Raw genomic sequence first — 13,867 nt, 5'->3', positions numbered from 1 at the left:
ATAAATGAGAATAATTGCATGGTAAATATGTATGTATACATGTACAAAGCATCCACAAGACCACAATGGATAGCTACATCCCTTGTAATTTTGGGTTGGTACATCATTATTTCTCAAATTACATCATTTAAGCTACAAACTTCACAAACTACTACCTTTTGAGACAAAAAAAAAAAAAAAAAAGAAAAAAAAAAATCATAAACAACTTTAATTATTTAATGTGACAACACATGCTTTCATCATAGTTACAACCCTTATACCTCCACAATGATAAGCTACTAGTTTCAACTATTAAAAAATTGCAAGTAAGAATCTGTTTACTACCATTGTGGATGTTCTGAGAGAAATGTGTGGTGAATTAATGTTTCCCAAACTCAACCATTATATATTTGTGGCATAATATACCTACATGTTCATGCCCTACAATTAATTTAATTTCAACAACACTCGGTAATTTCTTAGTCATTGTAATGAGTAGCCACATGTGCCGCTCTTAACTTTCACCACACTAATACCACGTGAGGAAAAGTCCTCACGATTCTTCGTTCTTGTTTTGTATTCTTATTTTCACACGTCGTTTGAATAAAGAAATAAAGGCAAATACAAAACCTTAGTCAATTATAAATGTTACTTTTTTTACTTTTATTAGTTAGATGCTCCATTGTTGCATCCTTACTTCCTTGTTTATGTCATAAGCCCCAAGCTTCATTGTGCAAATCCAAAATCCGACTAGTCAATGTTATTGACTAACACTTATTCGGTGTTCATGAACAACTAAACAAGTGGCATTTTTAAATAGTTAAGTAATTTTTTTTTTAATTTTATTATTTGGACTAATCGGGTGTCGACACGTGTCAAGCAATTTGCTATATCAAATTAAGTGACCGGTTGGGACCATTAAAAAAGATCGGGGGGAGGGGGGTAAAGGTGAGATTATTTAAAAATAACCCAAAGGTGGGATTGTTTTTAGCGGACGATCCAAAGGTGAGGTTATTCCAGACAATTTTTTCTTTTGGTAATTATATCAGAAATCTTTGCCAGTCTAAATGTTTGAATATCTAATTTGTTAATTCCTGATGGTTATAAATCTTTGTTCAAATAAAACAGTGTCGAAAAACTATATCAAACGAACTAGTCCATAACATCATAGTATAAAATACTTTTATGTAATAATCTTATACTCCTTTTATCCTAAAATAATTAACCCTTTTAATTTTTTTTCACTATTCATACACTACCTTCATTAATTTTAATTCGTAACAAAGAGGTATTACTTGTGAGACATAAAAAATTCCTTTGTTATAACTATAAATTAATAGAGGTAGTACTAACTTAATAATAGTTTTATAAATAATGAATTAGAAACAAATTCTATCATGAAATATGTTGTTAAATAGATATTAAAACAAGGTACTCTGTATTAAATTAAAACGAAGTTTTATAATATCAATCTGCTTACATTTTTTACTCCGTACTAATATCTAATTCTATACTTTGTATATTTAAGGTCAAATTAATGCATTCACATTTGTTTTAAATTTAACTTTTGACAATAAATTAGAGACGAAAGAGTAGTACTTGTTTCAAGTAAATTAGGGAAATGAACTTGCATCTTCCATAATCCTACCGCAACACGGAAACTCTATATATAATCCGTACTTCCTATTTGGCTAGCTCCATCACTTTAAAACTTCTATAAATATCATTTTATAATTGTGAGAACGCATCATACAAGACTTACTCAGCTCGTGACGACGTAACCAAATATGGAAATGTTTTCATCACAATTTGGCTCCGGCCTCGCCGGTCTAATGTTCACATGGACAATCTACCGGCATTACTTCCCTCCCAAATTACATAAAACCATTAAGTATTTCACTTCCCGTTATACTCATAAATTGGCTAGTTATTTCTCCCCTTACCTCGATATCACCTTCGATGAGTACTCGAATCGATACACTCGAAACGAGGCCTACGATGCGATTCAAAGCTTCCTCGGCGACAAATCTTCAACAGAAGCTAAAAGTATGAACGCTAATTATGATGAAGATGCCAAGAGTTTGTTGATAAAATTGGGGAATAATGAAGAGATCATGGATGAATACAATGGTGTTCAAGTTTGGTGGTCTTTTGTTAAAAAGCATGTTAAACAAGCATCTAGCTACTCCAGAAATTCCAATGAAAAAAGGTTCAGATCCTTCCATATGTTTCAAGTTCTTTTTTAAATATCTGTCCTACGAATATACTCTTTTTAATAGGGGTGAAACTAATGCGGTTTCACTTTTTAATAGGGGTGAAACTAATGCGGTTTCAAATCGAACCAAATCGCAAATCAAATTGAATTAGAAATGCGGTGTGGTTTTTTTTCTAATATGGTTTGGTGTGGTTTGAGGAATCCCAAAACCGAATTAATATGGTTTGGTTTCGGTTTTAAATTTTGAAAAACCAAAAACAAAATCCAAGTCGAATTATAACCCATATCCAAAGTTTAGCCTAGCCCAATACTAATTTCTACCTTACATAAGCCAAAAACTACTATCTCCGTTAAATATTAGTTGCAACTTTGGAATATTTTATATCTCTCAAATAATACTCAAAGTTGCAACTAATATTTAACGGAGATAGTAATAAAATTTGTGTTTTTTTATGTCCTAGAATGTCGAACAATGTGGGGATGTTAGAGTGAAAGACTAGATAGATGGAGCAAAAAGGAAGAGGATGAAAAATTTCGATGTGGTTCAATTTTCTTTTGAAAAACCGAATTTAAAACAACTTGGTTTAGTTCGGTTTCAATATTAAAATGGTGCGGTGTGGTTTGAAAAATCCCAAAACTGAATTAATGTGATTTAATTTCAATTTGAGCTATAAACCATACCACAAACCGAACTTTCACCCTACTTTTTAATAAGCAATTTTCCTCTGTTTCATTTTACTTCTTTTTTTGACCAAAAAACTGAGGGATTATATTTTGTAGTTTTTGGATGACAACCAATTGCTGTGTAATCTTCTTTATCATCCCATTTCTATCCAATAGTTGACGTATATCAAGTTTTGGTTTTATTATACTACTAGTAAGAAAAATTGTACTATAGTACCCCACATGGGTTGAACTTGAACACTTTGGCATTTGAGGGAAAATGATAAGGGATTTTCATCCTTAGTGGGGATTATACCCCCCCAAACTCAAGATTTAAAAGTACCATCCTTGCCATTAGGCTTTATAAACTCAAGATTTAGGGGAGGTTAATGTTTTGGTTTTATTTCAAATTTTTAATAGCAAAATTGAAGGTAATATTGCCTTGTGGTCTTGTGGGTTTTTGTTAGATTAGTTATTTGGTTAAATTTTACAATATCAATATAATTTATTAATGTACAATTTTAATACTAACTGTCATAACTTGTTCATTTGTTAGAGTAAAATAATTATCTCCTGAAATTATTTGCCAAGTCATGTGAGTGGTCTGTGATCTAATCAACTACTATATATATATATTTTTTTTTTCATTTATCACATTGATATGAATTCACATGATTATAGTATGTCACTCAAGTTTGTTTAAAAAAAAAAACAGAGCTATGACTTCATTATTTTACTAACAATGTTGTGAATTCAAACAGACACTACACGTTGGTGTTTCATGCCAAGCACAGAAAGTTTATAATGGACAAGTATTTACCATATGCTCTAGAAGAAGGTGAGACGATAACAAATCGAAACAGGAAGCGAAAGCTGTATACAAATGGAGATGAAAGAGACATCTGGGATAACTACATTGATTTCAAACACCCTGCAAGATTTGGGATGTTGGCAATGGAGGAGGCTAAGAAACAAATGATCCTCGAGGACTTACAATGGTTTAAGGGTGCGAAAGACTACTACACGCAAATTGGAAAGCCATGGAAACGGGGTTACCTTCTATATGGTCCCCCTGGAACAGGAAAATCAACACTAGTAGCAGCCATGGCTAATCTCCTAGACTACGACATCTACGATCTTGAATTGACAGCGGTTAAGAATAACAAGCAATTGAGAAGGCTACTAATCGAAACGACTTGTAAGTCCATCATTCTGATCGAAGATATAGATTGTTCATTGGAGTTGACAGGACAAAGAACAGAGAAAAAAGAAGGGGATGAAGAAAAGGCCGGCCAAAAAGACCCTTTGAAGGATAAAACTGTAGGAGAAAAAGAAGCAAAAGACAAAAAGAAGAAAGGAAGTGATGTAACTTTGTCTGGTTTATTAAACTTTATTGATGGAATTTGGTCAGCTTGTGGAGAAGAGAGGATCATCGTGTTTACGACTAACCATGTGGACAAACTCGATCCTGCTCTAATTCGGCCTGGTAGAATGGACTTGCACATCGAGTTGTCTTACTGTCGATATGAAGCATTCAAGATGTTGGCTAAGAATTATCTACGGCTTGAATCACATCCTTTGTTCGAAACCATTGGGGCGTTGCTGGAGGAAATAGATGTTACACCAGCTGATGTAGCTGAAAATATTATGCCTAGATCAATCAAGACTACTACTGCTGAGGATTGTTTAAGGAAATTAGTTGGGTACCTTGAGAAGGCAAAGCAAGGAAAGAAGTTGAAATCTGAACAAGAACTTGTGTTGAAAGGTGAAGAGAAGTCAGCATAGGGGGAAATATCCGGTGAAAAGAAAATCATCTGAGAAAATAACATACATTTATTATGAGTAAATCAATTGTATTAATTTAATTAGTGAACAACAAATCATTTAATCATCAAGTTGATTTGATAATCAATCACTATAGAAAACATACAGTGGGGAAATCAAATCAAATGTAACAAGTATATGAAAACATAGTACACCAGGGTGTACCATGAGTATGGTACACACTGAATTAAACAATGTGTTGCATGATGTCAGTTTTTCAAATATTTTTAAATCCTTTCCACAATTTATGGGACTCATGCGTGATATTCTCTGTATTACATAACTTCCAAAATTAAATTTAACTATTTTTTCATTTTTGAATTTAGAGGGAAGTTTATGGAGAATTTTATAGAAAAAGAAATACAGAGCAAAATAATGTCATACTATTCTAAATTTCGCCATGATATACTAGATTTGTTAATGATGCTAAAGATAGTGATGATATCCACAATAGTGGTGAATTTGAGGACATTATTGTATCATAAAAGGTAATTTAACTTTTTTTATATGATTTTCATTTCAGAATTTTGCTTATTATGTGTAGACACCTACTTTTGGCCTCCTGTCCCGACAGGCAATGCAATGACGATAAATAAAACCATCTTCGTGTTGGATCGAAGTGAAGAATGCTTATGGATAACTAGTTAAACCACAAAACACAAAAGACTAGCCCAAACCAAGAAACAAAGCCAAATAAAGTCCAATTAATTAAATCCGATCATAATTAGGCTTAAGGCCGTACTTAAAACCCAATAATGACGGATTTAGGAGCGCCTAGGTCAAAATAAGCGCTACCACAGAAAATAACGCGCGCATCTCAAGGAGTCGCGCTGGGTTGGCGCGCGCAACTAATTTAGTTGCGCGTGACACTTAGCGCAACTTCCAGAGTTGCGCTCGTGAAAGATTCAGAATTTCAGAAAATTGGAAAATTGAATCTTGCCATAAAGCCGCACGCAAGACAATTAGTTGCGCTGCCTATAGCAGCGCAGCTCAATCACTTGCGCGGGGTGGTCGCGCGCAACTAATCCAGTTGCGCGCGATACCTGCTGCGGCAGAATGTTCAAAACCCTAAACCTACTCATTCCCTATAAATAGAGGCTTAATCCGAGGCTTAAACAGACATAAATTAACCCTAAACTCTGGCGAAAAAACTTGTGAACTTGTGCTACCTAACCCCTCTTGTCCTAAACACTCACCCCTTTGATATTTTGTTACTACGGTGGAGGTTCCTCAACAAGAAGGAGTCCATAAGTGTTCTAAACGGAGATCTAGCAAAGAGAAGTGGTAAATTCCCGAGCACTTAGATAAATCATTTTTATTTCCTTGTTTAAAAGAACTTTAATTAATTAATTAGTGTTGCTTGATCACTTTAAAAGGTTTAATTAATCAATTCCACATAGTATCTTGCGTTAAATAAGCTTAGAATTGAATAATTAATTGTTGGTTGATACTTAAGCCAAGGCGAATATTGTTTATTTCTTGTCATAATCACGAATTTGATTAAATAAAGAATAACGACGTTGCAATGTAATTCCTACGTGAATTAATATGTGTAAATAAAATCAACTAACTTAGTTTTAGGTATCGCGTTGCATATATTGTTTGGTGATGAAATTGTAAAAAAGGAAGAGCTAGTAGAGACCGTACTAGGGCTAGAATAGCGATTCCCCTCTAAAGGGAACGTTATTTTAGTACCCTCGCTCCCGAACTCATTTCTGGTTTATGTAGACCAATTTGGGCATGGGTAAACTTACGATTCGCGCTAATTATTCCATGAACTCCTCATGGAAGAAAGGCATGAACGAGGTTTATGAATTTTCCCAAAACTCATTGGCGACTCCTACTTGTTTCTTATAAAAAAAGCGTAATGATAGAATCAATTCTAATTCAAGGTCCCCCAAACAGCCAGGAATTCAAATCCTATTATACCTTAACAAGTGTAAAGTCCTAGGCTTTTAAATGGCCATGGGCATCTAAGGAAGGACCCCCTTATGATGGGATCACCCTCCTTACAGTGGCGACTCCACCGGGGACTTAGAGGTTACAAGATTAGTTCTTAGTTATGGTCCAAGGTTTCCAACATTAGGTTGCCTATGGGTTGTAACGGGAATTAACTTGGATAATCTCTAGTTAGAGAGCGAGACTTGAACGCATAATATATTCCTTTTGCACAAAAGTAAAAACCAAACAAGCAACATTGCATCATGCATAAGCATAGCACACTTTAACCATTGGGGATTGGCTCATTGATTAGGGGCTGCCAACATTAGGCTTCTATCCCGAAATCAATAACAAGCATCCCACCCATATCGCCAACAAAATGTTGGGAGGGCTATGTCATGGGTCAATACGTTGAGTGATTGATTCGTGCATCGTCTCTTAAGATATGGAACCCTTGGACACCCAAGCCTTGACCTTAGAATGACATTGTATGCTTTGACGGTTCCTTTTATGTGCTTATGTGACTACATGAATATGTGCTTCGTGTCTAATCTAACTAATTCCAACTTGTTACCTAAAGATATAATAAAAAAAAATTGCAAAAATTGTGGTTCGACAAAAGAAAAAAAAAAAAGAGTTCTTTTTATCGTTCTTTTTGCGTTTTCGCAAAAAAAAAAAAAAAGAAAAAATAAACGCATGTGGATGCACTTTCCACCTTAGCGCAAGACGGAAAATTACGCGCGATACTATTTTTTATTATAATGATTCGTTTACGTACTTTATAATCGAACTAATAACATTACTTCTTATGAGGTTCGTCATTAGAAGTTCGCATCCCTTAATAGGACGTCATCAATATGTCTATTCTTAAATGTGCCTATTTCGTGTTCATCATGTTTTAGTTGTAATTGATCAACCTTGATTTAAAAGTATAATTTATTTATATCTTCTATGGTTTAAAAAGAAAATCCCGAGAACCTTACTTGGGATGTTTGCTTCACAGACAAAAAAAAAAGAGAGAGAGAGAAGAACGAAAAAATTGTTCTTTTGAAAAAAAAAAAAAAAGTATGATACAAAATTTTTTTATTATTATAATTCTCAAAACAAAAGAGAGAAGATAATGAATGATAAAACCGAGAAAATGATTATTTCTTGGATTTTACATTCGGAGGCCATCATTCTTTTTAAGCAAATAGTAAAATATTATCCTTTAAAGATGAACAATATGAGAATCATAATTGAAAAAAAAAAATGATATAGATCTCTATTGCAATCTAAGTGATCAACAAATAGCATAGTATATTTGATCATTTTAAGGAGTATGTTCGGGTTGATTAATATTCCTAAAATTTGATGAGCATTTTCAATCCAACTTTCTTGTCTTTCTCTTCTACCTTTTTCGAAAACAATTCATTTAAAGTAAAATCCTTAGATGATTACCTTGTTGAAGTCAACACAAATCATGACATTCCATTAATGATTGTTCGTGAATTTTTTGACATTCTTCATCAACAAACTTGCTAACTCAGGGAATAAGAAGGCATGACCCATAGATTCGTTTGCAGACAGGCACCATGGGCATACATCAGAATCAGCCATGTGTCTATGGAACAAAAGCTCAAGGGTGGGAAGAGAATTTGTACACGCACGCCATAAAAATTGCTTCACCTTTGGAATTGTCTCAAGATTCCAAATTACTACCCATACATTATGAAACTCATCAAGGTTACAAGATTTCCCAATAAGATACGCGGTCTTAACCGAGTATACACCATCATTCGAAAAGGCCCAAGTCAGCTGGTCCTCGAGGGAACGAATGCTAACAGGGATTTGCATAATACAATTTAAATCACGGCTTTTGAAATTGGCAGCAAGAAGCTCAAAATTCCAATCTTTGGTATGTTCATCGATTAATTCACTTACCTTTGCAAGACCATCCACCCTTTGTGATAAGATGTATTTCCCATGTTCATCAGCCACCCAAGGGTCGGAGTAAATATCAATCATCTTGCCATCTCCAACCCTCCAAATGAGCCCCTGCTTCACAAGTGCTTTAGCACTCCAAATACTACGCCAAGCATAACTTCCATTCAACCCCAAGGAGGACTCAAGATATTCACATTGAGGGTAGTATTTTCCTTTCATAACACGGCCCAAAAGAGAATCCGGGGAAGAGATGAGTCTCCAAGCTTGTTTTCCCAGTAAGGCGTCATTGAACACTGCCATATCTCTAAAACCATGACCTCCGAGACATTTGGGCTGGCAAAGATGATCCCAACTTAGCTAATGCATCTTTCGACGAAGCTCTGTGTCACCCCACCAAAACTTTGCTACCATGGATCTAATGTCATCAATTACGCTTATAGGAATTTTAAAGACTTCCATAAGGTAAGTGGCCGAGTATGGCTTGAATAACTGATTTAATCAACACCTCCTTGGCAACTCTAGATATTAGCTTTTCCTTCCACCCATTCAACTTTTTCCAAATTATGTCTTTCAAGGCAGCAAAAATCAATCTCTTCGATCTCCCCAAAATTGTTAGTATTCCTAGATATTTCTCATGTTTGTTAACCAATCGCATTCCAAGCATCTGAATCAACTCATCCTGCTTCGACTCACACACACCTTTGCTAAATGAGACCTCCGATTTTTCATTGTTAATTTTCTGCCCGGAAGCTGCTTCATATACGTTGAGTGTATCAACTATCTGTGAGAATTCCTCTCAGTTAGCTTGAGCAAAGAGAAGACTGTCGTCTGCAAAGAACAAGTGAGTGATTCTCGGACCATTCCTGCTAGCACCCGCTCCATGGACAAATCTGTGATCCGAGGCCTTTTTAATCAAGGCAGAGAAAGCGTCTGCAATGATTATAAAAAGGTAAGGGGATAGTGGATCCCCTTGCCGGAGGCCTCAGGAAGGAAAAACTTTACCACAAACGCTCCCGTTGATAATAAAGGAGTATGAAACCGTAGTAACACAACTCATTACCATTCAGACCCAAGATTCTGCAAACCCCACTTTGAGAAGAAGTTTCTCCAGAAAAAAAACCACTCCACCCTGTCATACGCTTTACTCATGTCTAGTTTCATAGCGATAGTACCTTTTCGGCTCGTACTTTGCTTCTTCATAGTATGAAATAGCTCCATAGCAATCAAGGCATTGTCAGTTATCAATCTTCCCGGAACAAAAGCACTCTAATTTTCCGAGATAACATTTGGCAGAATTTCCTTCAAACGCATGACAATAACCGTCGAAGCAATATTATGTAACACATTATATAGAGCAATCGGTCTAAACTCAGACATTAGAGTGGGAGAGTTCACCTCCGGAATGAGAGCAAAGTTTGTATTATCCACTAAATCAGGGGGAACATCACCATCAAGAATCTTCTTGACCTGAACAAAGACCACATCTCCTACAACATGCCAAATTTTTTGGTAGAAGATAGCATGGAGTCCATTCGGTCCTGGCGCCTTACAAGGATGCATAGTACAAATCGCTGCAAAAACCTCTTCCTTGTTACATGGCTTGGTGAGTAGTTCATTGGCAGCCGAATCAATAGAAGAATACACAACCGCCAACACTTTCTCACAATCGTCAAATGATGGTCCTGAAGAAGAAAACAAGTTAGCATAAAAATTTTCAACAATTTTCTCGATGTCCTCCTCATGCGTACATCACACACATTCGAATCAAAGAGGCCCTTGATCTCATTGCGTTTTCTTCTATGTGATGCCTTGTGTTGAAGTATTTGGTGTTACGGCCCCCATTTTTAATCTCAGAAGCTCTAGACCTGAGATACCAACATGCCTCCTGTATCTCCAAAAGGTCATCAAGTTTTTTCTCCAAAACCGCTCTTAGCTCAATGTTGGCCGTGGAAACCCCCTAACTTTAGACCTCCCCTAACTGTTTATCAGCTTCATCAATTTTATTATCAAGGTCGGAAATTTTTCACCACTCCATTTCTTGAGAGCTTCCAGAGCTAGGCCTAGCCGAACCTTCACAGACATACCAGCAGCTCCATCCTAGGTCTTTTTAACTGAGTCCATACAAGTAGGGTCAAGAAGCCAAGCAGTCTCGAAGCGCAAGGGTTTCTTACCCTTTTTCTTCTTATTTTAGCATGGTACAGTCGTAACAAAATCGGTGAATGGTCCAATTTGTACCACACCAGGTTTTCCACATCAACATTTGGAAATAAGGTATGCCAAGCACTGTTACTGCAATAACGGTCCAGCCATTCTCTGATGATGGTTTGCTTAGTTAACCCCGTTCCCATGTAAACTGCTGGCCCCCACTCCCAAGATCATGCAAATTACAGTCACAAAGAGCCTCTCTAAAGTCATCAATACCTCTTCTCTCATTATTTGCACCTCCCTCCTTTTCATCATGGCTTAAAATCTCATTGAAGTCCCCTCCAATTAGAAAAGGGCCACTATAAGAATCACATAAATTTCGAAGGAGCTGCCAAGTCTTGTGTTTGTTTACTATTTCTGGCCATCCATAAATTCCAATAAAATGCCACACCACCTCATCCCCATCCATAATGTCACCACAAATATGGTTATTAGAAAAATAAACTAAAGAAAAATCAAGTTTGTCTTTATTCCAATATATACACAAGCCACCCGACAAACCAATACTAATAACACCAAAAGCATTATCAAAACCCAAGCGAGTTTTGTGATTTTTGGACTCACCTTTATTTATTTTTGTCTTTGAGCTAAAAAGTAAGTCCGGGATAAAATTTCGGCACTACCTTCGAAGTGCATTGACTGCACGAGGGTTGCCCGTACCTCGGCAGTTCCAACACATAAGATTCATTGTTCTTCACGGGGTTAGAGGGTCCCAACTCCCGCTACATGGAGATTAGAGTGCTCCACACTGCCATAATCAATAGGAGCCATCATACTTCCTGCCAAATTTGAAGCCCCACCTTGAGCTTCGCTCTTCCCACTAAATCTCATTTTAGCTTTTTTAATCCCTCCCCCCATAAGCTCATCCTCCTTACAGGTCTCACTCTCCATCTATCCCCTCTTCGTCCGCACCTTCACTAAACTAGTATGTTCCGAGGTCTCCATAAAGTCCCCACTCCCCTCATGATTTTTATTTTCAGCCCTCTTCCACGTCTTCCTCAAATTCTTTCCCTCCTCCCCCCTATATTTTTCCACCCAAAGCACTCTCTCTTCCCTTACTACTCTCCTTCACAACCTCCTGGTCAACATCTTTCCCCGCCGAAAGCAAAGCACCTTCAGTTTGCACCTTCACTAGGATAGGTCGAAGGACCACGTTGTTTCTACTTCCCTCTACAACATCACTCAATGTAGCCTCTTGTTCTTTCGGTATAGGAGATTCAGGTCTAGCAGAAGAGAATTGAAGCTTACGAGCAACACTCGGGGGCCCAAGTCTGATGGCGTGAGGATTGCTGTAGGAAATTCGATAAACATGCTTCTTACTTGATAAGTTTTCTACCCATTTGCTCTCCTTCTCCCTATCCACCAAAAGAGAATGTGAGCGTTGATGCGGTGAGGCCACCAAAAAGGGACCATATTGGAACACCAAAGCCCCCTTTCCTGCTTCTTGTTCTTGCTCAAGACAATCCTTATCGATATGCCCTAATAGACCACAGTAATAACAAAAATCTTCAAGTCTTTCATATTTGAACCCTATCCACTTTGTTCATTCAGAATTAACCGCAACCTTGATTCCACGTCGTAGAGGCTTCAAGATGTCTAGTATGACCTTTACTCGCATACATTCCTCCTACCCAACCGGGTCAGAGTCATCGAACTCTAGAAATTCTCCAATAGCTTCACCCACATCTCGTGCAAAGGCTGTATTTCGACGACTAAACGAAACATCAAGTAAGCGAATCCAGAAATGCGACTTATCAAAGATTATGTCAGATGACTATTCGTCACCATAAATAGATTTAAGCATGAGCATTTGCTGATCAAAAGATCATGGTCGCTGTAGACACCTAATTGTGTCTCCCCAAAACCAAACCCATTGATAAGTACCTTTCACGTCATTTGATTTATCGAACGAAGTGAAAGTGTGGAAAGTCTTGTGATGCGGTGGTTTTAATAAAAATAATTCTTCTTTTTGTTTTCAAAAATATACTCTATTTATTGGAAATATCTAGTCCAATTTAGTTTGGTCCGTAATAAAGGTCTAATAATAGTATAGTTGGATTGGGCTCACAAAGAGCTTTCCAACGATATATTATAAGCCCAATTCCAATGAATAATGAGGAAGTTATGGCCAAAATACTAAATTGGGCCTGAAATGGTTTTATGGCCCTATGATCTAGTGGAGGGCCCATTAATTAATATTCCTAAATTTATTAGGATTGATTTTAGTCTTCTAGAATAATCTAGAAGGTTTTTTTTGAGTTCTAATGAGATTAGGATTAATAATTATATCTTTTATGAAAATAAAGATTCCATTTGGATTAAAACAAGTGTTTTTAAAGAGATTAAATCTGATTTTCAAAGATAAGTACGGACGTTGTTAATCGAATTTAATTAGATTAAGGATTCCATACAGGTTTTTAGAAAACGCGTGAATCAGCGTGTAACGACAAAGCTAGAGCTGAATGACAAGCCTGTCGCGCCGCGACAAGGCTGTCACGTCGCGCTGAAGCCTTTCGCGCCGCGACAAGGCTGTCGCGTCGCGCTGGACCCTGTCGCGCATCGACAAGGCTGACGTGTCGTGCTGGACTCTGTCGCGCGGTGACAAGGCTTTCGCGTCGCGCTGGACTATGTCGTTCTTCCATAGAGGCAATTTTACTCCTAATAGGATTCGGTCTTTTACTGATCGTTTCCGGGTTATTTTCTCTATAAATAGGGTCGTATTTCCCCGTTTTTAATCATCAATAATATTCTGTTCTCTTCTCACTCAAGCTAATAGCTTTTCTTTCTTCCTTTTCTGAGCCTAGCCTTTTACAAATACAATACCGCATTCACGAGACTTAGACACACCTAGCCAAGTTCGAAGTTGCCTTCGAGCTAGACGTGAAAGGTTGATAATTTCTGAGGGTTTGGTCCCAAATCCCTATTTCAATTATTTAAATTAATTGTTTGATTTAATATTTTCCTTGAAGTTACTAACGTGTGTATTGTTTTGATAGAAAGATATACGAGGCATTGAAGGAACTAATTTAATCACTTAATTATTCTTTTGATATAGAAATCATGCTTAGATTATTTTAATTCCTAGTATCATGTTAGGATGTTATTTATTGCTTT

At 36.7% G+C, this 13,867-nt stretch overlaps 1 protein-coding gene across 1 annotated transcript; it reads left to right on the top strand.

The window, feature by feature from the left end:
• The first annotated feature begins 1,755 nt into the window (after nt 1–1,755).
• Nucleotides 1,756–4,925, top strand: LOC145584797 (AAA-ATPase At3g28580-like). The gene is made up of 2 exons (XM_081641587.1): nt 1,756–2,188; nt 3,619–4,925. The coding sequence occupies exons 1-2, from the start codon at nt 1,767–1,769 to the stop codon at nt 4,640–4,642; spliced, it is 1,446 nt and encodes a 481-aa protein (XP_081497713.1). The 5' UTR covers nt 1,756–1,766; the 3' UTR covers nt 4,643–4,925.
• Nucleotides 4,926–13,867: the final 8,942 nt, after the last annotated feature.

The sequence above is a fragment of the Chenopodium album genome, chromosome 16 (genome assembly GCF_948465745.1).
Source record: "Chenopodium album chromosome 16, dcCheAlbu1.1, whole genome shotgun sequence".
NCBI lineage: Eukaryota > Viridiplantae > Streptophyta > Magnoliopsida > Caryophyllales > Amaranthaceae > Chenopodium > Chenopodium album.
Note: the sequence above shows the minus strand (reverse complement) of the source record. Positions and strands in the feature narration are given on the sequence as shown.